Below are 27,652 nucleotides of genomic sequence, written 5' to 3' on the forward strand. Positions count from 1 at the left end.
TTATCTAGGATATATACATAGATCATCTCGTTATTACATCAGTTACTGGGTAAAATTCTCTACTGCCTCTCCGGCTTCACCAGTTATTTTATGCAGCTTATTCACTAATGCACCCATTATCCTCTTGCTTTTCTATTCTACTGCTTTATCCATTTATACCACTGAAAGTGTTTGCTGTTGTCTGCAGAAAAATATATTGTACACTGTAACATACAGTATATTGGATACTATTTCTATGTGGAGCAAATATAATTTGTTTGCCACTTTGTTGTTTTCATTTACAAAGACTCTGTCATTCACTGAACAGATCTCTCTAAGGTAATACATTAAAGACTAATGCATTGTACTGTGTGATCAATGTCAGTATTTCCTTAGAATACAAATACAATCAGGTAAATCTTTATTAAACATCTCATATTTTACACATGGAGTAAAACACATCATGGGGATAAAGCTGTCAGATATACACAGCTGGGTGTATAAAAAACAGAGACAAACACAGCTGCCTATAATCTTCCTATCTCTGTCTGAGAATATTTAATAAATGTGCATTATACAGGGTGCTATCTTGTAGTGCTTTTCCAGTTACCTTCTGATCATGTGCACAAAGCAGCAAGATGCAATGCTGGAACCAGGAATAAATTAATTTCCAACTACACATAGAGGTTAAAAAAGAAAATGTGAATTTCAGGTTCATGGCTAGGAGACTGCTAAACTAATCATACTTTTCAAGTAAAAAGTCATGGTTGTCAAATTTGGTTCCCTTTTAAGCTTTGAACTGATCATTTTATTGAGGGTGGCTTGGTGTGTTCTGCATGTCAATATGGCAGCAGCTGAAATAATTGGAAGTCAATTTGTTCTGTCCTAGAATTCCAGTAACTTATTTTCCTCAAGAAGCAGCTAATTTTGGAACATGAGAAGACTGTGTAATTCATTTTCCAGAAACCCAAAGATGTTTAATAATCATGCTGTGCATGTTCTTTGTCAACCAAAGACATATTTCTTTAACTAGAAAATGGTCCTTTTTTGTTTTTTTAATCAGACTGTTGACATTCTAGTAGTGGTTTGCCAAAATCTTTACAGTAACTCAAATATATTTTTAATATTGTAATTGCAAATATATTTACTATTTAGCTGATTAATTTGGGAACTAAAATTTAGCAAAATGAGTTTGTTATGCATATTGTATTTCCTAAAATTCTTATTATTTACATTTTTTTATTTGGAAGATTTAGAAATATTGTAATATTTCATTTTTGGACTGCTCAAAGTCTATAGCCTAAGACATCTTAAGATTCTGCCTAGACTGTTTCAGGGGGCATATTAACAAGTTGAAAAGATGCCTTTATTCACACTTTTAAACTATAGAAGTTGCAGATTAAATGTAAACATCAGGATGTTTCTTCATGATTATTAAGTCTTTGGACATTTAAACAAATACAATTATTAACTGTTTATGTCATTAACTGATATTAATGATTACAGGGACAGTCTACTCCAAAATATTTGTTATTTAAAAAGATAGATACTCCCTTTATTTAGCATTCCCCAGTTTTGCACAACCAACACTGTTATATTAATATACTTTTTACCTCTGTTAATACCTTGTATCTAAGCCTCTGCAGACTGCCCCCTTATCTCAGTGGTATTTCCAGACTTGCACTTCAGCTAATTAGTTCTGACTCAAGAATAACTCCACGGGAGTGAGCACAATGTTATCTATATGGCACACATGAACGAGCAGTGTCTTTCTGTGGACAGCTATAAAATGCTCTGAGATAAAGACAGCTTGCAGGGGCTAAGACACAGGTAGAACTTTAGAGGTTTAAAGGTTATATAGTATATAAATATAACAATGTTGGTTGTGCAAAGCTGGGGAATGGGTAGTAAAGGTGTTATCCATCTTTTTAAACAATAAAACATTTGGAGTAGACTGTACCTTTAAGTAAATGAAAGCATTCAAATATATTAGGCAGTTGACGTCAATACTAAAATAATCAGCTGCCATATTTTACTTTGCTCTCACATATTTTTTGCTTTATAAAAGTGTTATGATAACCCCAGTGAAAAGCCTGCAACAAATCTATTTCATGGAGTTTTTAGGGTTAGGGGGGTAACTAGATTTTGCTGTTGTCTACTTTACATAGTCATTAATTTTTATTAATTCAAATGACCATTCATCTAATAGATAGATAATATCCTTGAGCCTTTAGAGACACCACAATATGCAAACACGTCAATAAAAATTGGGGGCACCAAATCTGTTTAGCTATTTCTGCCAAAAATAAAACACAAAAACACACACAAGACCTTACTTGGAAAAAAGTACGTCTCTGGTTCCAGTTGATGGGCCTTCTGACCACTACATGTCACTTTGTTATTTTAAAGATGACAATTATTTAATTTGTGTGACACTGAGTTTAGACTTTTATTGATTAAACTGTATCTTCTCATACTTTTGCTCCCTATCACAAAAAAAAATCACATGCACACATATACTCCCATTAGTGGTATTTATCTTCAGAGGTATGAAACCTTTTGTAAAGATGGGTAACTTTTTTCATTTGAAGGTCAAAGGACTAATTTAGAAAGATTTTTAATCAAAACAAAAGAAATACTATACTTGGCAAACAATATGCAAACAAGCAAAGTTATTTTTAAATGTATGACATATTTTGGTTGCAGAAGTGCAAATAGTTGTCTGACTGGTTGATGTGTCATTGTACAGATCTAGAAAGATGTGAATACAACACTTCAAACTTCAAGTACATATTTGCATCTTGAAAAGGATTATTACACAGATGGGCTCTAAGTATTGAAACAAAAACCATCTCTGTGGCATTCTGGGTATATGGTACAGGTGTGTATGACGTGTTATTGATACAATTGTTCATTCTATATTTTTTTTATAACTTTGGGGTTGGTCAATGTAAAAATGTATCTTTTCATATTTTTTTCTAAAGGATTTTGATTGACCCATTTGTTTTTTGTAACAAAGGATGTTAATTTGGTAACATTTTGGTCTAGACAGCAAGATTAACAATACAGAATATTAAAATCTCACATAAAAAATGTTCATGTTTTGTCTCCGCTGCTTCTTCTGGATAGTAACTAAACAAATTTACTTTTTTTGTTTTCATGATTGTATTCTGAATTTACAACCATTCAGCTTCAATTCTTCTTAACATAACATTTTTTTCTGAATGAAAATGTTCCCCTGAGCATTATTACATACCTTAACACATTTTTAATGTTTGTATCAAACCACTTCCCTCCCTTCTCATTTCCAAGACTTCTTAAAGGGATGTTGTAGTGCAAAACGAATAATTAATTAAAGCACATAACTTTTACACTACTCACAGGACACAGATAAAGTCCCACTCAGGGGTCGCAAAGAAGTTTGTTGAGATTGGGAGCTGCATTACTTACGTCTCCTGAGTGGGATTTTGTCTAAGTGTTTAACACATAATGTTCCATTTGAGTAGTGCCAAAAAATCCATATTCTAACATTTTAGGTAAGTAGGTAAGTTTTGTACAACAATGTTCATTTTAGCAACATATAAAGCTTTGTAGCACAACATATACAAAACATTGCTAGAGAGATGAGCAATCCAATATTAATAAATTATGATATACTGTACAAATAATCTCCCATGATCTATATAGATGGTAATCTGATCTTTGTGTGACTGTTGACAATATAGGAAACTGCAACAATTAGAAATGATTGTATGCAATACAGACTGAAAGCACAAACACAAAGCGTCACTTTCTGCGTTCTAATATAGTTCCAAATGGTGCAGGATACATATGTTATACAACTAACCCAGGGGTGTCCAAACTTTGCTCTCCAGAGGTTTTGGAACTACATTTCCGATGATGCTCAGCCAGCATTTTATCTAGCTGAGCATCATGGGAAATGTAGTTCCAAAACCTCTGGAGAGCAAAGTTTGGACATCCCTGAACTAACCGAATAAAGGGATACAAAACCCAAAAAAGGATTTTGTGACTAAGAGCATGACATGTTAAAAATATGTTTCCAATTTACTTCTGTTATAACATTTACTTCGTTCCCATGGTATTCTGTGTTGAAGAGATATCGAAGTAGGTTCCTGGAGCACTAAATGACAGGAAATAGTGCTGCCATCTAGTGATCTTGCAAAACGGATGCCATATAGTGCTCCAGACACGTGCACACTCCAGTCCTGTCCCTGCTTTTCAGCAAAAATTCCAAGAACAAAGAAAATTTGATAACAGAAGTAAATTAGAAGGTTGTTCAAAATTGCCTGTTCTATCTGAATCATGAAAGACAACTGTTGTGTTTCATAGATAATGGGGGATATCTATCAAGCCGTCAACCGCAAATACGCCTGAATTCCGCAGCGTAATTGTAGCGAGCTGGATTCGACCTAGTTATCAAAGCCTACAGAATGGCAAATGTTGAAATTTGTGACGTAACATACGATCCACCGGTCTCAATCCGACGCAGATCGATGCTTACGTCATTACAGATGTTCCAAATACACATTCGGCACTACCTGACACTCTTTCCCATTTACCAAATAGTTAACCGGTACGCTCGCGGCTATTCTGGCCCAGCGTACCTGGTTTTCAATCCGCCACCCTGGAGACCGCAGATGCCATAGAAATCAATGGGAGTCTGAAAACACCGAAAGCTTATGTTCGATGCTGCCAGATATCCCATTGATTTATATAGTTGAAAACAAGTTACATTTACACCTAACACCCTAACATAAACCCTGAGTCTAAACACCCCTAATCTGCCGCCCCGACATCGCTGCCACCTACATAATGTTATTAACCCCTATTCCGTCACTCCCCGACATCGCCGCAACCTTAATAAAGTTATTAACCTCTATCCTGCCGCTCCCGGACCCTGCCGCAACTAAATAAACATATTAACCCCTAAACCATCAGCCCCCCCACATAGCCATAAACTAAATTAACCTTTTAACCTCTAAACCTAACAACCAGCTAACTTTAAATTAAAATTACAACATCCCTATCTTCAAATAAATTTAAAATTACATGTAGAATTAAACTTTTTTAAAATATTAATTAGTCTACCCTATTATACTATAATTAAATTAAACTACCAATTAAATTAACTAAATTATATTAAAAATCCCTAACCCTACTCAAATTATTTAAATATACTATTAAACCTTATTAAAAGTACTACATTACCAAAAGAAAAAAAAACTAAGTTACAAAAAAACAAAAACACTAAATTATGAAAAATAAAAAGCCACATTATCAAAAATAAAAAAGAATTACACCTAATCTAATAGCCCTTTCAAGATAAAAAAGCCCCCCCAAAAGAAAAAAACCCTAGCCTACACTAAACTACCAATAGCCCTTAAAAGGAATCATGGCCCCAAAGAAATCAACTCTTTTACCTGTAAAAAAAAAAAATACAAACACCCCCCAACAGTAAAACCCACCACCCAACCAACCAACCCCCCCCCAATAAAAAACGATCTAGAATAACCTAAGCTCCCCATTGCCCTAAAAAGGGCATTTGTATGGGCATTGCCCTTAAAAGGGCATTTAGCTCTTTTACATGCCCAGACCCTAATCTAAAGATAAAACCCACCCAAAAAAACCTTAAATAAACCTAACACTAACCCCCGATGATCCACTTACAGTTATTGAAGTCCCACTTGAAGGATCCATCCAGCCAGCAAGAAGTCTTCATACAGGCGGCCTCTTCGATCTTCATCCAGCCGGCAAAGTCCTCATCCAGACGGCAAAAAGTCTTCATCCAGACGGCGCAGAGTGGGTCCATCCTGAAGAAATCCAGTGCGGAGCATCCTCTTCATACGGTCGCCGCCGTAAACTGGAACTTCAATGCAAGTGACGTCATCCAAGATGGCGTCCCTTGCATTCCTACTGGCTGAAAGATTTCAATCAGCCAATAGGATTAAAGCTGCTAAAATCCTATTGGCTGTTCCAATAAGCCAATAGGATTTGAGCAGCTCTCATCCTATTGGCTGTTCCAATCAGCCAACAGGATTGCCGGCTGGATGGATCCTTCAAGCAGGACTTCAATAACTGTAAGTGGATCTTCGGAGGTTAGTGTTAGGTTTATTTAAGGGTTTTTCGGGTGGGTTTTATTTTCAGATTAGAGTCTGGGCATGTAAAAGAGCTAAATGCCCTTTTAAGGGCAATGCCCATACAAATGCCCTTTTCAGGGCATTGGGAAGCTTAGGTTATTTTAGATTTTTTATTTTAGGTTTTTTATTTGGGGGGAATGGTTGGTTGGGTGGTGGGGTTTTTATTTGTTGTTTTTTTTTGTTTTTTTAACAATTAATATTTTTATTGAGGATAAATACAAAACAAACAATATCCGGCAGATACAAAATATAAGAGCAAATCGTTGAGTGCTAAGACATTTTACAGATAATATGAGCATTTTTGACATTAAGAGTATGATTTAGGTCACATATTTTGTCATTATGATTCACTCTAAATAAAAACTGTAATTGCTCACAAAGAGAAACAAACAAACCTCATTTTTTATAATGATAACAGGCAATAAGACCCCTTATAATAGCAATTAAGATACAAGGTACACCCCTGAAGAGAAATAAAAAATGAAGGCCACTTTTGGGCCTTCTAAACTAAATTTGAACCACAGAGGGTCTATGAGGGGATATTAAACAGTGGTTATTCACGGGTTCCGCTAATTATGGTATGAAATACTCTTCAAGGGCACCCTTAGAACCCTCTAGTCTGTAAACTTATAAATAGGAGGTCCATAGAACACTGAGGCCTAGATTTGGAGTTCGGCGGTAGCCGTCAAAACCAGCGTTAGAGGCTCCTAACGCTGGTTTTGGCCGCCCGCTGGTATTTGGAGTCAGTGATTAAAGGGTCTAACGCTCACTTTACAGCCGCGACTTTTCCATACCGCAGATCCCCCTACGCCATTTGCGTAGCCTATATTTTCAATGGGATCTTTCTAACGCTGGTATTTAGAGTCGTTTCTGAAGTGAGCGTTAGAGCTCTAACGACAAGATTCCAGCCGCCTGAAAATAGCAGGAGTTAAGAGCTTTCTGGCTAACGCCGGTTCATAAAGCTCTTAACTACTGTACCCTAAAGTACACTAACACCCATAAACTACCTATGTACCCCTAAACCGAGGTCCCCCCACACCGCCGCCACTCGATTAAAATTTTTAACCCCTAATCTGCCGACCGCCACCTACGTTATATTTATGTACCCCTAATCTGCTGCCCCTAACATCGCCGACCCCTATATTATATTTATTAACCCCTAATCTGCCCCCCTCAACGTCGCCGACACCTGCCTACACTTATTAACCCCTAATCTGCCGAGCGGACCTGAGCGCTACTATAATAAAGTTATTAACCCCTAATCCGCCTCACTAACCCTATCATAAATAGTATTAACCCCTAATCTGCCCTCCCTAACATCGCCGACACCTAACTTCAATTATTAACCCCTAATCTGCCGACCGGAGCTCACCGCTATTCTAATAAATGGATTAACCCCTAAAGCTAAGTCTAACCCTAACACTAACACCCCCCTAAGTTAAATATAATATTTATCTAACGAAATAAATTAACTCTTATTAAATAACTTATTCCTATTTAAAGCTAAATACTTACCTGTAAAAGAAATCCTAATATAGCTACAATATAAATTATAATTATATTATAGCTATTTTAGGATTAATATTTATTTTACAGGCAACTTTGTATTTATTTTAACCAGGTACAATAGCTATTAAATAGTTAAGAACTATTTAATAGTTACCTAGTTAAAATAATAACAAATTTACCTGTAAAATAAATCCTAACCTAAGTTATAATTAAACCTAACACTACCCTATCAATAAAATAATTAAATAAACTACCTACAATTACCTACAATTAACCTAACACTACACTATCAATAAATTAATTAAACACAATTCCTACAAATAAATACAATTAAATAAACTAGCTAAAGTACAAAAAATAAAAAAGAACTAAGTTACAGAAAATAAAAAAATATTTACAAACATAAGAAAAATATTACAACAATTTTAAACTAATTACACCTACTCTAAGCCCCCTAATAAAATAACAAAGCCCCCCAAAATAAAAAATTCCCTACCCTATTCTAAATTAAAAAAGTTACAAGCTCTTTTACCTTACCAGCCCTGAACAGGGCCCTTTGCGGGGCATGCCCCAAGAATTTCAGCTCTTTTGCCTGTAAAAAAAAACATACAATACCCCCCCCCCCCAACATTACAACCCACCACCCACATACCCCTAATCTAACCCAAACCCCCCTTAAATAAACCTAACACTAAGCCCCTGAAGATCTTCCTACCTTGTCTTCACCATCCAGGTATCACCGATCCGTCCTGGCTCCAAGATCTTCATCCAACCCAAGCGGGGGTTGGCGATCCATAATCCGGTCCAGAAGAGGCTCCAAAGTCTTCCTCCTATCCGGCAAGAAGAGGACATCCGGACCGGCAAACATCTTCTCCAAGCGGCATCTTCGATCTTCTTCCATCCGGAGCGAAGCGGCAGGATCCTGAAGACATCCAGCGCGGAACATCCATCCGGACCGACGACTGAACGACGAATGACTGTTCCTTTAAGGGACGTCATCCAAGATGGCGTCCCTCGAATTCCGATTGGCTGATAGGATTCTATCAGCCAATCGGAATTAAGGTAGGAATTTTCTGATTGGCTGATGGAATCAGCCAATCAGAATCTAGTTCAATCCGATTGGCCGATCCAATCAGCCAATCAGATTGAGCTCGCATTCTATTGGCTGATATGAACAGCCAATAGAATGCGAGCTCAATCTGATTGGCTGATTGGATCAGCCAATCGGATTGAACTAGATTCTGATTGGCTGATTCCATCAGCCAATCAGAAAATTCCTACCTTATGTTTTTTTTTTACAGGCAAAAGAGCTGAAATTCTTGGGGCATGCCCCGCAAAGGGCCCTGTTCAGGGCTGGTAAGGTAAAAGAGCTTGTAACTTTTTTAATTTAGAATAGGGTAGGGAATTTTTTATTTTGGGGGGCTTTGTTATTTTATTAGGGGGCTTAGAGTAGGTGTAATTAGTTTAAAATTGTTGTAATATTTTTCTTATGTTTGTAAATATTTTTTTATTTTCTGTAACTTAGTTCTTTTTTATTTTTTGTACTTTAGCTAGTTTATTTAATTGTATTTATTTGTAGGAATTGTGTTTAATTAATTTATTGATAGTGTAGTGTTAGGTTAATTGTAGGTAATTGTAGGTAGTTTATTTAATTATTTTATTGATAGGGTAGTGTTAGGTTTAATTATAACTTAGGTTAGGATTTATTTTACAGGTAAATTTGTTATTATTTTAACTAGGTAACTATTAAATAGTTCTTAACTATTTAATAGCTATTGTACCTGGTTAAAATAAATACAAAGTTGCCTGTAAAATAAATATTAATCCTAAAATAGCTATAATATAATTATAATTTATATTGTAGCTATATTAGGATTTCTTTTACAGGTAAGTATTTAGCTTTAAATAGGAATAAGTTATTTAATAAGAGTTAATTTATTTCGTTAGATAAATATTATATTTAACTTAGGGGGGTGTTAGGGTTAGACTTAGCTTTAGGGGTTAATCCATTTATTAGAATAGCGGTGAGCTCCGGTCGGCAGATTAGGGGTTAATAATTGAAGTTAGGTGTCGGCGATGTTAGGGAGGGCAGATTAGGGGTTAATACTATTTATGATAGGGTTAGTGAGGCGGATTAGGGGTTAATAACTTTATTATAGTAGCGCTCAGGTCCGCTCGGCAGATTAGGGGTTAATAAGTGTAGGCAGGTGTCGGCGACGTTGTGGGGGGCAGGTTAGGGGTTAATAAATATAATATAGGGGTCGGCGGTGTTAGGGGTAGCAGATTAGGGGTACATAGGGATAACGTAGGTGGCGGCGGTTTACGGAGCGGCAGATTAGGGGTTTAAAAACATATGCAGGGGTCAGCGATAGCGGGGGCGGCAGATTAGGGGTTAATAAGTGTAAGGCTAGGGGTGTTTAGACTCGGGGTACATGTTAGAGTGTTAGGTGCAGACGTAGGAAGTGTTTCCCCATAGGAAACAATGGGGCTGCGTTAGGAGCTGAACGCTGCTTTTTTGCAGGTGTTAGGTTTTTTTTCAGCTCAAACAGCCCCATTGTTTCCTATGGGGGAATCGTGCACGAGCACGTTTTTGAGGCCGGCCGCGTCCGTAAGCAACTCTGGTATCGAGAGTTGTATTTGCGGTAAAAATGCTCTACGCTCCTTTTTTGGAGCCTAACGCAGCATTTGTTTGAACTCTCGATACCAGAGTTAATTTTATGGTGCGGCCAGAAAAAAGCCCGCGGAGCGTTAACAGCCCTTTTACCGCCGAACTCCAAATCTAGGCCTAAGAGCTATAAAATAGGTAAAATGCAAGGTTTAGCCCAAATGAAAAATAATGGCTACGTATGGACCACCTAAACTGAATTTATGTAATAAAGGGGCCCTAGGGGGTTATATCAAATATAGCATATATATGGGAAAATTATTTACTGTATAAAGGATATCAGTAACTATAATGGTCAGGTTGTGGTTCATTGTATAAAAACCGCTTTAGGTCAGGTCTACTTTAAACTTTAAGGGGACAGTATAGCTTTCTAAAGCAAAAATAGGCCAACTAGCCCCCTGAGAATCATATATAAAAAGTTTGGGAACTTTTCATGGAAAAGTGTGACCCCTTGTCAGGTGGAGACATTAAGCAACTAGTATAGGCCATAATAAAATGACATATAACTGTTTAGTGGAACATATGACAACAAAAATCATAACATATTTAGTTAGAGCTGAGCATAGTAAACAAGCATATACTGTCATATAATCTGAAGTCTCAAGATACACAGCATAATAATTGCCAAGTGAGTTGTTGACATGCTGAATGCACAGAGTTATATCCAGGTATATACCTTTGGAAACATAGTAAATGTTTGTGTGCCCTTATTAGATCTGGTATATGGTAGTAGAGAAAGATTTTAAGTATAGACTCAGCTGCTGTTAAATGTGACCTAGGGCTTGAAAATTAACAGTGTAGATATATGCTTACACAGGATTATTTTTTTCCCCTACAGAGTTCCTCCACCAGATTATAGTGTCATTAATCCGAAGAAAGTTTGTTATGCAGGTATGGTGCTCTAATGTCTATGTATAGCTATGAAACTGGGTGTTAGACGTACCGGCATTAGTGTAGGTAAGTCCCGAGATCAGCAAACTCACAAAATGTCACCCTACTCCAGCATTTTGGGCTGCCTATAAGTGTCTGGCACTTTTACCCCACTCCGGCTTTGTAGGCGGCTGTATGTTGCGGTGCATATGCCCTAACCAGGTCTAGATCGTACTGCTGAACGGACTTTTTGAGCCCTTGTATATCAAGTATATCAGGCATCTGGAGAAGTCGCTGCACCCTGTCACAGGGATCTAACTGAGTTGGGAGTTGTGATAAATGTCTCCATTGGCGATCTTGAGCAGCATTTTGCAAGGTATCTCCAAAGCAGCGGGAAAGGGCAGCATCTAGAAGATGAACTTTCCTCAGCTGTTCCAGGGGCCGGTCAACTGCACAATGCTTTGAGACAAAAGTTGTGGGAATGAACTGCATCTTTGACAGCGTCTCCCTCACTTTGCTTACTTCTATGGTCTCTACGATGGGGATGTGAGATAGGAAATCTCTGGATGTCTGGTCACACACAGTGTCTCTCTCTCTTGTCTCAAACCACTCTCCATTGCATCCATTTCATCCGCAGTATCAGGTAGTAGTGTATTATTTGACGAGGCGGGCGAGTTTGTTGCTAGGGTGTTAGATCCTTTGGTTGTCGCCAGAAGTACAAATTTAGTGGGAGTCGTCTCCTCTTGAGGCTTCATAGGGTGTTTCTGTGTGAAGTCTTGTATATCAGAGGTATCAGTACTTTCCCATGCTAGCTTCATTTGTGTTATCATGAGGTCAACACGATCTGACAGCCACTTTTCTAAGACCATCACTAAGGAGCTTTCTGCAGGCTGCATTTTGTATATTGTAGGGAAGGGGATATAACTCGTATTGGTTATTGGGAAGTGTCCAGCGGATACAGCTGTTTGTCCTGTGTTTGCAGGATAGCTGGGAGGGCTAGATGAAGGCTTAGGCCGTTAGAAGGCCTCCGCTATGCACCACATCTATTTAGGTCTTACGGGCTGCAATCTGGATAAAGAAGTATATTTTTCTGTTCAGTAGATTCTGGACTGTAAAATATTATTGAAGAGTGACTCAGATTATAAGATTTCAGAGCAGTAAATAGCGGTTTTATCTGCTCCTGTAATCAGCATTAAAGGAAAGCAGCCATCTTGGTTGCTGCTCCGGCACGCCCCGCGGGTGGTGGGTTTTACTGTTGGGGGGTGTTTGTATTTTTTTACAGGTGAAAGAGCTGAGCAATGCCCCTTTTAAGGGCTATTGGTAGTTTATTGTAGGCTAGGTTTTTTATTTTATTTTGGGGGTTTTTTTTTTTATTTTGATAGGGCTATTAGATTAGGTGTAATTCTTTTTTAATTTTGATAATGTGTTTTTTTATTTTTTGTAATTACATGTTTGTTTGTTTTTGTAAGGGGTTAATAGCTTAATTTATTGTTTGGCGATGTGGGGGGGCTGACGGTTTAGGGGTTAATAGGTTTAGTTAGTGGTAGTGATGTGGGAGGCCAGAGGTTTAGGAGTTAATACATTTATTTAGGTTGCAGCGGGATCGGGGACCGGCAGGATAGGGGTTAATAAAATTTTTTAGGTTTGGCGGGATTCTGGGAGCGGCGGGATAGGGGTTAATAACTTTATTTATGTTGTAGCGGGGTCGGGGAGCGGCGGGATAGGGGTTAATAACTTTATTTAGGTTGTGGCGGGGTCAGGGAGCGGCGGGATAGGGGTTAAACATTTTAGTATAGTGGCGGCATTCAGTGACAGAGTATAAATAAAGTTGGTAAAAAGCCGAATAGACGCACGATCGATGACTGTTAGTTAACTACCGTACGATGCTCATCGCTTCATACTTGATGCACGTCTTTTTGCCAGCTTTTTTTATACATAAGGAGAGCGTATTGAGATACACAGCCGCGATGTTAGACGATGTTAGGCAAGCGTCTTGGTGCCGGCGAATGCAACACAGTTGACGGCTTGATAAATATACCCCAGTAAGTCAAACTCCCTTAGCTCGACTAACATTTTAGAGGCTTTTCCAGTCTCTCCAGTTCCTATGTAACTTTATACAGCTTATTCCCTAAAGCTCACCAATATATACAATTCTAGACAAATATTTGGCTATATAGAAAAAAACGGGCAGTTGTAGAGACTGTAAAGGCCATTGCAGTTTATCCAATGATTTGTGGTCTACTGTTCCAAACATGATATTCTTTATACCTATCTTTTTGCACACCGCTCTATTATTCAGAGATCAGCCTACCTTGTTAAATAATTACCATCTCACAGTATTGTGTAACCTATGTTTTGTAAACTGAGAAATGATTATGCAAATAAAATAAAACCTTTGAAAACACATTTAAAAACTATAAAATGGCAGATTACAGATTTTTAATTGAATTACTTTGTTTTGATTTAATAAAAGAAAAAACAATGAAATGGATTTAATTGCAAAAATGGAATGGTCTACACACCGCTTTTTTCTTGATTTTAGCAGCTTTTTGCATCCTCTGATCAGTCAGCAACATGTGACAGAAAGAAGAGACAAGTGTGAACAGAGAGAGAGAGAGAGAGAGAGAGAGAGAGAGAGCAAAGTATTAGCATATAATCACAGTAAATGACAAGTAAACCCACACACATAGGCCAGCTGGTAAACTGCTATATCAAATTGTGTTAACTCTAATAAACTGTGTCATCCCACAGAATCTTAACATAGATTTGACATTACAAGAATAATGATATCACTTTTTTCCAAGTCTATGGGAAGAATCATTTGAAATACCCACAAAGAAAGAAGAAGAATTATTGTTTTCCTCTCCATGTAGAAAATCGAATATACATTTTTTTCTAAAGATACAAATATATAATATATAAATAAACAATGTGCTTCCTTGGCTAAGTGTTTAAAGGGGCACAGTACTCAAATAATTTACGTGTTGCAAATTGCAGATCATAATTCAAACATGTAAACAATAGTTTTTGCATAAAAAGGTAAAGAAAAATTAAAAGCTTTTTTAATTGAATTTAAATGAACAATAAAAGCATGTTAGATGTCTAAGAATTTAATGTTCACTGTCTGATGAGGATTGTTTCTACTCGTTCTATTGGTGGAGGGGACAAGATGAAGTTGGTTTATTCAGCAACAAAATATTATTTATAGTAATATTCATATTCAGGAATTAAATATTATTTAAATAAATATTAATTAAAAAAATATTAATAATAAGTGTTTAAACCCAAACATTGTCATTTGTGCTTCAGACAGAGCATACCATGTTAAAAAAAAAATGACAATTTACTTCTATGATCAATCTCTTTGTTGAAGAGATACCTAGGTAGGTGTCTGAAGCAATACATGGCAGGAAATAGTGCTATCATCTAATGCACTGGCTAATGGATAACATTCTTGCAAAACTGCTGCATATAGTGCTCCAGAAATAGGCCAATTCCTGACCATATGGCCCTGCTTTTCAACAAAAGATACCAAAAAACTGAAAAAATGTATAACAGAAGCAAATTAGAAAGTTGTTTAAAATTGCATGCTCTATCTAAATCATGAAAGAAAAATGTTTCATATCCCTTTAACAAAGAAACTATTTGTGTAAAATGGCCCTTTAGAATAAATGGATTACAACGTGTCTAGAAAAGGACAGACAAGTAAGCAAATAACAGCTGCAAAATAAAAATAAATTACCTTATGTTGTAGAGTTTTTTTGTGATATACATTTTACTTTAGTATAATCCATGTTAATATAGTTCAAGAATTAACATTTCCTTATATATAAATGTACTTCTATTATCTTTTTGCTTCATTCTCTTGGTATCCTTTGTTTTATGATATATATGTTTTTGATATAGATCTCCCAGGCTCACAGCACTTCAGTCTATGGCTTCGCTATATTGACAATGTGCTGTTATTCTGGGACAGCACTGAAAAAGCACTGAGGGATTTTCTATATAAATTGAATAACAATGATTTAAACCTAAAATTCATCATGAGTGCACATAAAGATAATATACAATTCCTGGACTTAAATATCTATACAACTAATAATCAATTATACACTTCGATTTACAGAAAACCCACTTCTACAAATAGTTTTCTAAGAGCAGAAAGCCATCCCCCTCATTCTTTAATTAAGGGAATACCTGTTTCACAATTTATACAAGCAAGGAGAAATTGCACTAGTGAAATAGAATTTCTTAATGAATCCAAATTATTGACGAAAAGGTTTAGGGAGCGTGGTTACTCCAAAAAATGAATTCCAAGGGTTTTTAAAAAATAGAAAACAAACGCCAAACTGAAGTCCTACATAGAGCCTCACCTAGCATTGAGAAATCAGATAACAAGAAAATAAGGTTTATCACTCAATACAGTCAGGGGTTGTGGGATATTCAGTCAATATTGAAAAAACCCACGGCCAATTCTTAAAACAGATACAGATTTGTATAATGTTTTAGGAGATTACCCGCGGATGACTGCAAGAAGGGCACGAAATTTAGGTGACAATTTGGTTCATAGTTTTTACAGCAAACCACTGCAAACAAAGAATTGGTTACAATGCTCTGCAATTGAACCAGGTTGTTACCCATGTAGGTGCTGTAAAGCCTGTACTTATATACAGAAGGCTAAATACTTTGTGTCTAAGACCGGCCGCACTTATAGCATTAGGGCAAAAATAACTTGCAGATCGGAAGGTTTAATATATTTGGCCAAGTGTGGGTGCCAACTATTCTATGTCGGAAAAACGACAAGAGCTCTCTGTGACCGTACATTAGAACACATACGTGACATTGAACATGAGGTAAAAAACCTAGAGTATAGCACAACAATTCAAAAAATATCACAACTCCACCCCCCCCCCCAGAACTTTTAGTATAATTGGGATTAAAAGGGTTTAGTTAGGCATTAGAAGTGGCAATTTAGAAAAGGTCCTTCAACAACATGAAAGCCATTGGATTTATAACTTAGATACCTTATCCCCTAGAGGTTTAAATGAGGAATTATTACATTCTCCATTTTTGGGTTGATATGTAGTTGCTATTTTATATATACACTTTTAGTATTTTGTGGAATCTAAGCATTTGTTCATACAATTTCCTGATGCATCAATGCCTGTATCATTTAACTTAATTTGGCTGTTCTTACGCTAAATATGTATCACATAAAATTAAAAGTAAGGGCCATGGTGCAATTCTTCATATTGTAACAAACATAATACAATAGCTAAAATGGAATACCTGAGTATATAGAGGTTTCATTATTAACATGAGTTTGTTTTTTAATTGTATATAGCACAGATATTAGCGGTATTGTTAAGTTATGAATTATAATAATACATTGGTGCCTAGCAAAAGATCAAATTTAGTAACAGTATATTTTCTGTCATAAACTTACAATTGTTGCAATAATAAGGTTATTTGTCAACATTGTATCATACATGGAACTTAAATTCACGGATTGGATTCCCAGTGGAAGTTGCTATTTAAGGAGGATATGAAGGAGTTAATTCCCCTTCCCCCGACGAAGCTGAACAAGTGAAACGATCGTTGGCTCTTTTCTACACTCCCCCTAGTTCTAACAAGTGGTTGGGAAGGAGAATCACTTTTCTCAGGACACCATCATGCATCACATCACTGATATACTCTGGGCTTGTTTGCTACCCTCTCCACCCGTATATCCGCTAGGTAATGCCCGAAGAACTTGTCTTGTAGAGCATATCGGAAGCATTCCGACTTCTCAGCTGCTTTATATAGGGCAGATTATCCTGCTACTGAAACAGCATTGTGAGAGGAGCTCACACAGTCAAGGTACTACCGGAGCGAGTGGAGGGGTGGTTTGTTATATAGCCTGTCAGCTGCTAGTCTTTTTGAAGACAAACTGCAATCAGCATACCAGCGTGGTTTGTTCCTCAGTTACCTGACAGTCGCAAGGATTATCCGGCCATCCCAGTATCTATAACGGAACTGGAAGGACTTTTTCAGCAGTTTTTAATTTTAGTCCTGCATTATATGCATTGCTGGGACAATACTGGATTTGCAGCTCCTATTTGACCATTGTGGATGTAAAGTGGTAAACGTATCCTCATCCCTAATACTTGGACATTTTGTTCACACTCTTACTTTGTTAGGAAGTATGGGTTTATGCGTATGACTTATTTTATTATTTTTATTTTGATCCTTGGCACATTAAATTACTTATATAATTGTACCAATACCTGTTTGCAGTCTCTTTATCAGTGTGGGTGGCTAAATTATTTTTTGGCCATCATTTTTGCATATTATCATAGCTATTGTTAGAGGCAACGGTGCTAATTATAAGTACTTTTATTTTCTTATTTTATTTATTCATGCATCTATACTTCCTTGCTATTTGCCTAGCATCCCTCCACTATAGAAACTGATTTGTCAAACCATTAACAGAATTGCAGATCCTCATCAATAGGAACCATTATCCACATTAAATACCCATTTATCTTCTGATCTATACACCACAACCTAAAAATCTTTTGTCTTTAAAGTGAAGGTAAACTTTCATGAATGAAAGCCCGTTTTTTAAAAATACTATTAAAAACAGGGGCACTCTCATTCATTAAAGTTTACAAAGCAGCCGTTTTGATTAAAAACTTAACTTTTGTTCTTTTCACAGCCAGAGCAGCTTCCCCCTCCTGGAAATCCTCTCTTCACATGCCAGCAATGACTAATTTGGCTTCCTCCAATCACAGCATGGCCTTAGGCAACGACTACCCTGGGGGGAAAGCCGTGATTGGAAGAAGCCGGATTAGTCATTGCTGACGTGTGAAGAGAGGATTTCCAGGAGGGGGAAGCTACTCTGTCTGTGAAAAGAAAAAAGGGTGTTTTGATTAAACTTTAATGAAGCTCATGGTCCACAATCTTTAGTGACTTGTAGCCATCAAATAAAACAATGCCTCAGAGGTAATCTTCTTTGGTGTCAACTGCAGCCACAGGAACATCCATTTAAAGTAGTGGTTCCTTCTCACTGAGGGATTGATATTCAAAACCTCACAGGTATGGAGAGAAATCAAGCAATATCTTTGGGATTTTTTTTAGACCTTATATTGTAATGTAGGTGTCCCTCCTTCATATACAAAACCCTGCATAATGAGATAAACATTTTTCAAATAAAAATGTGTGTTTCTAAAAAATTTTAGGGACCTCTCTGTACTGACTAGATGTTTTAGATTGTCTCACCTGAGTGGCAAGATATTCAAAACCTTGCTGGAATGGAGAGAAAGCACACAACATTTTGGAATCTTTTAGACCTTGGTAATATAGGAGTCTTTGTTTCAGATAAAGAACATTACATAGCAACATGAAAATTTCTCAAGATAAAATGTGTGTTTCTAAATTATTTTTAAGGTTCTTGCCGTACTGACAAGACTTCTTAGAGTATCTCACCTGAGTGGCGAGGTTGTGAATATAAGGGCCTGAATAATTGAGTAATTACGGTGAGAGCTCAGTTTTATGTCTAATACAGGTATACCCCGCTCATACAGCGGGTTAGGGACCGGAGCCCCGCTGTAAAGTGAAAACCGCCTTAAAGTGAAACAAGGCAGTTTTAGCTTTCTTTCCACTTGCCAGTGTGTTTAAAAACTTGAAAACATGTTTGAACTAGCATATATTAGGGGTGCAATAGGGCTAATTTTAGTTTAACACTAGCATAGCACAGTATTCAATAAATACTGTACTTGTAAAATAGTGACAATTACTGTAGTAAAATTTGCCAAACTATAGCACTGAGACACAGATTGCACTGTAATGCTGTAAACAGAGTGAACTGTGCATAACAAAATGGTGCCAGTCACTTTTCTCGCAAACTCACAATGATTACAGCACTATTTCATAATCCTTGGAGGTTGAACTTCAGCTCCACAAAGCGCTGTATTAGCGAATCGATGTAAAGTGAAGCGCTGTAAAGTGAGGTATACCTGTACCTGACTGGTTGACCAATTGTCAAACATAATCAGTAGCATTGTTAACAAGTCTTTTTAAAATCAGTCAAAATATTCTAATACATCATGCAATGGGTCTTGGTTATGTCCTTTGATTTAAAAATCAATCAGAAAATTTAACACATGTACTAAAAATATATATCTTAAACAAATGAAATTTAATGAGAAATATACACATACATATAACATATTCATGGGCATCCGCAGAAAGTTTTTCAGTGGAGTGCAAAAATATGAAATGTGCCCAGACAATAACTAGTCACAGTAAAAAAAAATGACTCATAATTTGCTAAACATGAATACACATGTATACTTTTTCTTTTTTGGGGGTTTAATAAAATGAATGTCTTTATCTAGACTCCTTATAAATAAAAATAGAAGGAGCATATAGTTGTATTTATCAATTTATTTGATTTGTTGCATTATGCAGTTATAAAAAAGAAAAACTAAATCAAAATTAAATGCAAAAGAGCCAACATAAGGTAAAATATAAAGCCTTAAACTGCTAAGATATTCAAAATGTACATTTCTCTATTTGTGCTATTGGCAAAACGTTTAACACACTATTCCAGTATGTGAGTAGGAGGACTCTGCACAAGAAGTGCTAACTCCAAATTGCCATTAAAGAGATACCTTATTCTTTGCTGCTTTTAAAAAGAGTCCTTATCTCCAGTAAGGGGTTCTGGGGGACAGGGGGTTGTTAGGGAGGTTGTTAATAGGCAGGCGGCACATGGGGGAACACACATGACAGGGGCTTAGGAACCGGTGCTTTCACGTCCTCCATTCGTTAGGTGGAAAGGCCAGGGACCATCACAGTCAGGAAGGTGTACGGCACCTCAAGGACCAGGTGAGGTGTCTGGGCAAGTGGGGAGTTGCAGTGTGCCTGGAAGTGTGAGTGGTAAGGGGCTCTCGGGGGGCTTTAATCAAGGACTTGCAGGACCTTATTCGTCTGGTGTCCGGGCAGGCAGAGCGGGGACAGGGATTGGGTTGACGGCAGTAGGGAGCGCGGTTTAGAAGGCTTGCGTACCTAATACGGTGGTGGCTGACGAGCCAAGATCAGAGGAGGCAGAACAACCTTCAGTGGCGGGAGCTGGGCAAGCAGGGGGGAGCCTTAAGGTTTCGGAGCAGGTGTTTAGACGACCATGTTCATGCTCTATTGGGCCTTTGGGTATTCACTTATTGGCGGAGTTAAAGGAGCCCATTTGGAAGCAGGAGTGTTTAGAAATATTTGCGTTGCTCCCCCTGGATTAGGTTTGGGAGGTAAAAGAGGATTCAAAAGGGAATCAGATGAAGAAGGAGGAGCATGAACGGAAAAAAACGTTATAGGAAATTGTCTAAAACATTTGGGAACTGGTCCAAAGCATTCTGCATTTTGGCCAGTGTGATCTGTAATAAAACTGCTGATCAAAGTGCAGCACTGTTCTGTTATCTGGACGAGATTGCCGGGGCTTATAGGACGTATGGGGGCAAGGCATGGTGGCGGTACGATGAACAATGGGATGACAAGGAAATTGGTAACTGGCTGGAGATGACACCTTTACATTCTAGTCAGTTCTTTTATTCCTCCGCAGGGTCAGGTAGCACAGATAGCGTTAGTGCAGCAGTAGCCATTAGAAAAGGGCTGTGTTTTCAATACAACAAAAACTCATGCAAATTTGGAGCATCCTGTAAAAACAAGCACAAATGCTCCAGCTGTGGGGTTTCACACTCAATGTCAAAGTGCTTTAGAAAGGGAAAACCTGGCGGTAAAATCGGGACCCCATTGCTCAGAGCTTGGACCCTGATGAAAATAATAGAGATGGTGCCATGGTTAGGATGGTAGGGTGAGAGGAAAGAAGGGTGACGTGGAATTGCTTTTGACGGGTATTAGCTCTGGGTTTGTGATTCCGTTTGAGGGTCCGGGTTGTGGTGCTGTTTCGGACAATTTGCATTATGCCAGGGAATTTCTGGCCGTGGTTAGGGAAAAGATCAAGAAGGAAATTGAATTAAGGTGCATGGCTGGCCCTTATCCCTTTCCTCCTATCCCCGGTTTGGAGTCGTCCCCAAAAAAGTTCCTGGCCAGTTCAGGATGATTCACCATCTGTCTCACCCAAAAGGTAATTTGATGAACGATGGCATTGACCCCGCATTGGCAATGGTCAGGTACGCGTCATTCAACAAAGCTGTCTCGTTGGTGCATGAGGCCGGGCATGGGTCCCTCCTTTAGAAAGTAGATATTGAGGCAGCATTCAGGCTCTTGCCTGGGGTGTTATTTTGAGGGAGCCTACTTTATTGATTTGTTCCATCTCGTGTTCCTATTTCGAAAAATGTAGCAGCTTTGTAGAATGGGTTGTGCAAACACAGGCAGATGTGTCCTTCGTCATCCATTATCTGGATGACTTCCTGTTTGTGGGCCCAGCTAAGTCCCCTGATTGTGAGCATTTAATGTCTTCTCATCCGTGGCGGTTGAATTTGGAATCCCGGTGGCATCAGATAAGATGGAAGGGCCGGTTACCTAGCTGAGTTTTTTGGGGATCCAAATAGACTTAGTGGCCGGGGAATGTAGGCTGCCTGTTGACAAAGTGAGGGATCTGGTGGAGGTTATTGAAGGTTTTTTGCGCAGAGACAAAGTGAAACTGTGTGAGATACTTAATTTTGCTTGTTGAGTCATCCCTGTTGGGTGGATGTTTTTCTGCAGGAGACTTTCATTGGCTACTGCGGGGGTTAAGGTGCCAGAGCACAGGATACGTTTAATGCCTGACTTGAAGGAGGACTTGGGTGTGTGGGTGCATTTCTTGAGGCACTTTAATGGAGTGGCGATTATTCAAGGTACCTTTGTAGCGGGTTCTGATCTACACTTGTTCATGGATGCAGTGGGGGCGATGGGTTTCGGAGCATATCTTTGGAGGAGATGGTGCAACGACTCTTGGCCTTCGGTCTGGGTCGAGTTAGGGTTGGCTAGAAACATGGTGTTCTTGGAGCTCTTTCCATTGGTGGTGGTGGTCAGGATCTGGAATTCCGAGCTACAAAACAAGAAAGTGATCTTTCACTCAGATAATATGGGTGTGGTGCATGCACTTAACAGGTTGTCGGCCAATTCCCACCCTGTTGTGGAATGCTTGTGCTTTAACATAATGTTTGGAGGGGTGCACGTTCCTGGGATATCTAACATCATTGCTGATGCTTTATCTCATTTGTAGTGGGACCGGTTTCGGAGGGAGGCCCTGGAGGCTAATCGCATCTGGATGAGATGCCCAGCAGACCTATGGTCTTTAGGTACCCAGGCTTGATGTCACTGGTAAGGGGAGCTTAAGCTCAAACTACTTGGTGGGCCTATAGGCAGGTTTGGAGTCAGTGTTGATGGGGGTGTTGGATAGGTGGTGGTCAGTTTCGGGTCTAAATCAGGTATGGATACTGTTGAGATGGATAGAGGATTGGAAGCAAGTCTGGTGGCTCTAGCCTTTCTGTTTAAATTGTTAGGGCAAGAAGATATCACTAAAGTTTTTTCTGTTAGGATGGCCATTTGTAGCGTGTGTGTGGGTTATATATCGGTGGATGGGAGGCGTCCGGTGGTCTTTTCATTATTGCAAGAGTAGTGGGATTGTTACAGAGGATTTGTTTATCTTCTTTTGAAGTGGCGTTGCTCAGGGTGGCTTTTGTTTTAGCTTTCTTTGGGGCGTTCAGAATTTCAGAGTTAGTTTCTGTTAATAAATCAGGGGGTGGTGATTTGCAGTTTGGGAAAGTACAGTTGGTGGGTGGTGGACTTGAAATATGGCTTTGCAGATCAAAAACTGACAGAATGGGGTGGGAGAAAATTATACAGTTGTTTGCCGTTGGGGGGAATGTTGTCCTGTAGGTGCAGTGTCAAGCTATTTAGTAGTTAGGCCTGTTGTTGAGGGGTCCTTACTGATTTACGCCGAAGGTACAGCATTGTCTAGGTTCCGGTTTGTAACAGTTTTTTGGAGAGTTCTCAGGGTGTTAGGGTTGCAAGGCAAGGAGTTTGGGTCGCACTCTTTTAGGATCAGGGCAGCGACAGAGGTTTGGGGGAAGATGTGATTAAGAGGATTGGACGTTGGAAGTCTGAAAGCTTTAAAGGGTATGTAAGGCCAGTATGAGTGCTTTATTTTGGTCTTATTGTGTCTTGGCAGGTCCAGTTATCTGTTGGATCATCGGACATTCTTTTGTGTACTGGGCTAGGAAGGCAGCACTCGTTACAGAAAAAAGAATGCAATTTGGATGGGCAGAGTCCAATGTCAATTTTAAATGGTTTTGGGTTAGGGGACTAAGGTGGAACCAAGTTCTGAGGATAGTGGATTATGCTCGATTATTTCAGCCGCCTTCCATTCTATTGATTCATGCAGGTAGGAATGACCTTGGTTTTATGTCGCAGAAGGATTTGATTGACAGTGTTAAGAGAGACGTAGATAAACTGTGGCAGTTATTCCTTGGTCTAGTTGTTGTTTGGTCTGAGATTGCATCGAGACTGGTATTGAAGGCGGCTTGGGATGTTAGAAGCCTAGAGAAATCTAGGAAAAAAGTTAACAGAGTGATTTCCAGTTTTGTAGTGAGGGCTGGTGGACTTGGCATTTGCCATGTAGAGTTTGAAGGGGAGTCGGGTAGATGTTTTTTTAGGAAAGTTCATTTAAATGAGGTTGGACAGCAGTTGCTTATATTCAACATTAAAGAAGGGATTGAAAAGGCCTTAGCCCTGTTGGGTGGTGCTCAGCCCTAGGCCTTATGGTGGCGGGTGTTTGCCCTTTTAAGGTCAATAAGTGGATAGTCGTACTGCCTGTTGGGTTGCAGGGGAGAGTGGCAAAACTGTGGGGCGTGTTGACTGAGCTAGTCAACACGTGTGTTATGTGGGCAAGCATTTTGTGTTTGTTATTTATGATATTTATAAGCTTTTAATAAAGTTGGGCTGTGGCCTTTTCACCCCAATACTGGTTGTCAGTCTTTTATTTATCTGAGTGAGTAGACACTAGAGGGGTCACAAAGCAATCTAAGGAGTAAAAAAAATTCATAAAACATAACTATTTAAAAACTATAGGTGCAACAATAAGTAAAATCACCAGAGAGTATTGTAGCCATTCACAATAAATAAAGAGGAGTCTGATGAGATTTTTAACATTTTTGAAGAAAATAGCTATCCCGTTCTTACTTGTTTTTTTACTGAACCTCTAAACAGAGAAAATAAGGTCTAAAATAACTCTCCTGCTAGTCATGTCTGGTCACAAAGAAGCTCACTGATGCATATTTTGCATTTATTTCCTGGCTACATGTCCTAATATGTATAACTTATAAAGAACTGATAAAAAGAAAAATAAATGTGATAAATGCAGATAGCTGTTTATGGATGTGGAAACTAAACATTAATGGAAAAAATGTTATGATGGGAGAAAATATTAAACAAAATAACAAATAAATATGAAAAAAGAAAAGCGGAATTATCTGTATTCATATAGCATATACTGAAATAAGGAAGCAATACTACTTAGTATAATTTTCCTGTCTGGCCACCTTCTGAGCAACATAACATATAAAATAAAGTCTCACTGTTAATCAGCCGCCTGTTTGAAAGCAGGTAAATGACTGACTGATATGGCCTGGCTCGCTGACAACCTTTTGTCTCCCCACATAAGAGTCACTGTATTTTATGTGTCTGAATATAAATAAGGATAGGAGCAAAGAGAAATAGTTGATATTCATTTGTTTACTACCTGCAAATTAATTTTATGTCTTAGATCAAAGATTCTTTATCTTTTTTTCAATTGGGACCCCGTTTTACTTTGGGACGAACCACTTTATTATAATATTGTCCAAATTAAAGGGACAGTAAACCAAACATTTTCTTCCATGATTCAGATACTTATGTAAACAACTTTCCAATTCACTTCTATTATCGATTTTGATTCATTCAGTTGTAATCCTTTCTTGAATAAGTAGCAATGCACTACTGGGATGTAGCGGGACAGATTGGTAAGCCGATCACAAGAGGCATATATGTGCAGCCACTAATAAGTAGCTAGCTCCCAGCTTCTGAGCCTATCCATATATACTTCTCAACAAAGGATACAAAAAGAACAAAGCACATTAGATAAAAGAAGTACATTGGAAAGTTGTTTAAATTTGTGTGCTCTGTTTGAATCAAGAAAAAAAATCTTTGGGTTTTATGTCCCTTTAAGCCCCTGGGTATCCTTTTTTTTATATACAGCAATATACCACACAAGAGAGGGAATAATTAGTGAAAATATATTACCCCTGATTGGCTCAGCAGCCATGTTCAAGACTAGATTAGTAAAGGAAAGCAATATAGTGCAATAAGAAAATGTTCTTAAGTTGGAGTCATATGGGCCGGTTTATCAAGGGCCAAATGGCCCCTGATGCTCCTGTTTCCATGCGAGCCTTCAGTCTTAAGACAGCTGCTCCTTAACTGGTCCGCTGCCTCTGAGGCTGTGGACATCAATCTGCCCAATCCTATACGTTCTGGCTGATTGACACCCCCTGCTAGCAGCCGATTGGCCGTGAATCTGCAGGGGGCAGCATTGCACAAGCAATTCACCAGAACTGCTTGTGCAATGTTAAATGCTGACCGCTTATGCTGTCGGCATTTAGCAATGTCTGTCGGACATGATACACTACAGCGTATCATGTCGGACAGACATTGATAAATAGGCCCCATAATCTTAAAGGAACAGTAAAGTCAAAATGAAACTTTAATGATTTGGATAGAGCATGCAGTTTTAAACAACTTTCCAGTTGACTTCTGTTATCAAATTTGCTTCATTCTCTTGGTATCTTTTATTAAAGAGTAAAACTAGGTAGGCTCATAAGAGCTCAGGAGTGTGCACATGTATTTAATACTCTATGGCAGCAGTGTTTTGCAACATTGTATAACAAAGCTACAAATGTTGCAAAACACTGCTGCCATAGAGTACTAAATACCCATGCACGCTCCTGAGCTCTTATGAGCCTACCTAGTTTCACTCTTCAATAAAAGACACCAAGAGAACTAAGTAAATTTGATAACAGAAGTAAATTGGAAAGTTGTTTAAAACTGCATGCTCTATCCAAATCATTAAAGTTTCATTTTGACTTTACTGTTCCTTTAATATTCCTATTTGAAACAACTTTAGGAAGAAAACCACCTCCTTATCAGCATGAAATATAAGATAAGGCGAATCACACTGCAAGGCGGAGAGTTCCGAGACTCTCCGAGCAGAAGAGATAGCCATAAGAAACAAAACCTTCCAAGATAACAACTTAATATCTATGGCATGCATCGGCTCAAATGGAGTCCGCTGCAAAACTTTAAGAACAAGGTTAAAGGGACAGTCAGGTCCAAAAAAACCTTTCATGATTCAAATAGGGAATGTCATTTTAAACAACTTTCCAATTGACTTTTATCACCAATTTTGCTTTTGTTCTCTTGGTATTCTTAGTTGAAAGCTAAACCTAGGAGGTTCATATGCTAATTTCTTAGACCTTGAAGGCTGCCTCAAATCTAAATGCATTTTGATAGTTTTTCACCACTAGAGGGCATTAGTTCACGTGTTTCATATAGATAACATTGAGCTCATGCACGTGAATTTACCATGGAGTCAGCTCTGATTGGCTAAAATACAAGTCTGTCAAAAGAACTGAAATAAGGGGGCAGTCTGCTGAGGCTTAGATACAAGGTAATTACAGAGGTAAAATGGGTATAATTATAACTGTGTTTGTTATGCAAAACTGGGGAATTGGTAATTAAGGGATTATCTATCTTTTAAAACAACAAAAATTCTGGTTGACTGTCCTTTTAAATTAGAGGGTAGCAGATTCAGGAGAAATGTGAGGAAGCATTTTTTTTACAGAAAGCGTGATGGATTCATGGAATAAACTTCCAAAACATGTGGTAAACACAAGAACTGTAAAAGAATTAAAAAAGTGCCTGGGACATACATAAGGCTACCCTAAGAAAACAGTGACATGTAATATGAGTTGACTTAATGGATCTTGTTGGTTCTTATCTACCATCGAATTCTAGGTTCTATGCTTCTAATGAATTAGAACATTCTCCTACTGCAGTTTTATGTCCCTTTAATTAAATGGTTTAGGACAGATTCATTGCCTTGGCAATGGCACAGCAGGTTGCATTGACTTTCCAATACTTTATTTTATGTGTCTATTTGTGAATCACTGTCTAGAGAAGCAGTACAACGATGCCATTTGAATCAGCATCACAATGACATTGCAGATGAGATATAAAAAATACCTTATTTTGAGAGTCTTCCTTCTAAAACAACTGTCATACTTACTTTTACACGGCTGACAGCTTCTTGCGCCTGCATCATCCTGATGTTTTTGGATGGATTCCGTTCAGACAAGAGTTGGGTAGAGCCCAAAAAATTTGCAGCAAAGATGATTCCATCAATTAGGTCCTCTGGCTCACAAGGGCCAGGTACTAGAAAAAAAAGAAACACAGAATCATTTAA

At 38.2% G+C, this 27,652-nt stretch overlaps 1 protein-coding gene across 1 annotated transcript in view; it reads right to left on the bottom strand.

Annotated features, from left to right (window-relative positions):
- The window catches only part of APBA2 (amyloid beta precursor protein binding family A member 2), an 821,823-nt gene that overhangs the window by 266,090 nt on the left and 528,081 nt on the right, over positions 1 to 27,652 (bottom strand). Inside the window, exons 6-7 of the mRNA XM_053717552.1 lie at positions 27,476 to 27,621; positions 13,704 to 13,739 (exon numbers count right to left, since the gene is read on the bottom strand). Coding sequence (XP_053573527.1) covers positions 13,704 to 13,739; positions 27,476 to 27,621 — 182 coding nt within the window. The remainder of the gene's footprint in view (positions 1 to 13,703; positions 13,740 to 27,475; positions 27,622 to 27,652) is intronic.

This window comes from Bombina bombina, chromosome 6, assembly GCF_027579735.1.
Source record: "Bombina bombina isolate aBomBom1 chromosome 6, aBomBom1.pri, whole genome shotgun sequence".
Classification (NCBI taxonomy): domain Eukaryota; kingdom Metazoa; phylum Chordata; class Amphibia; order Anura; family Bombinatoridae; genus Bombina; species Bombina bombina.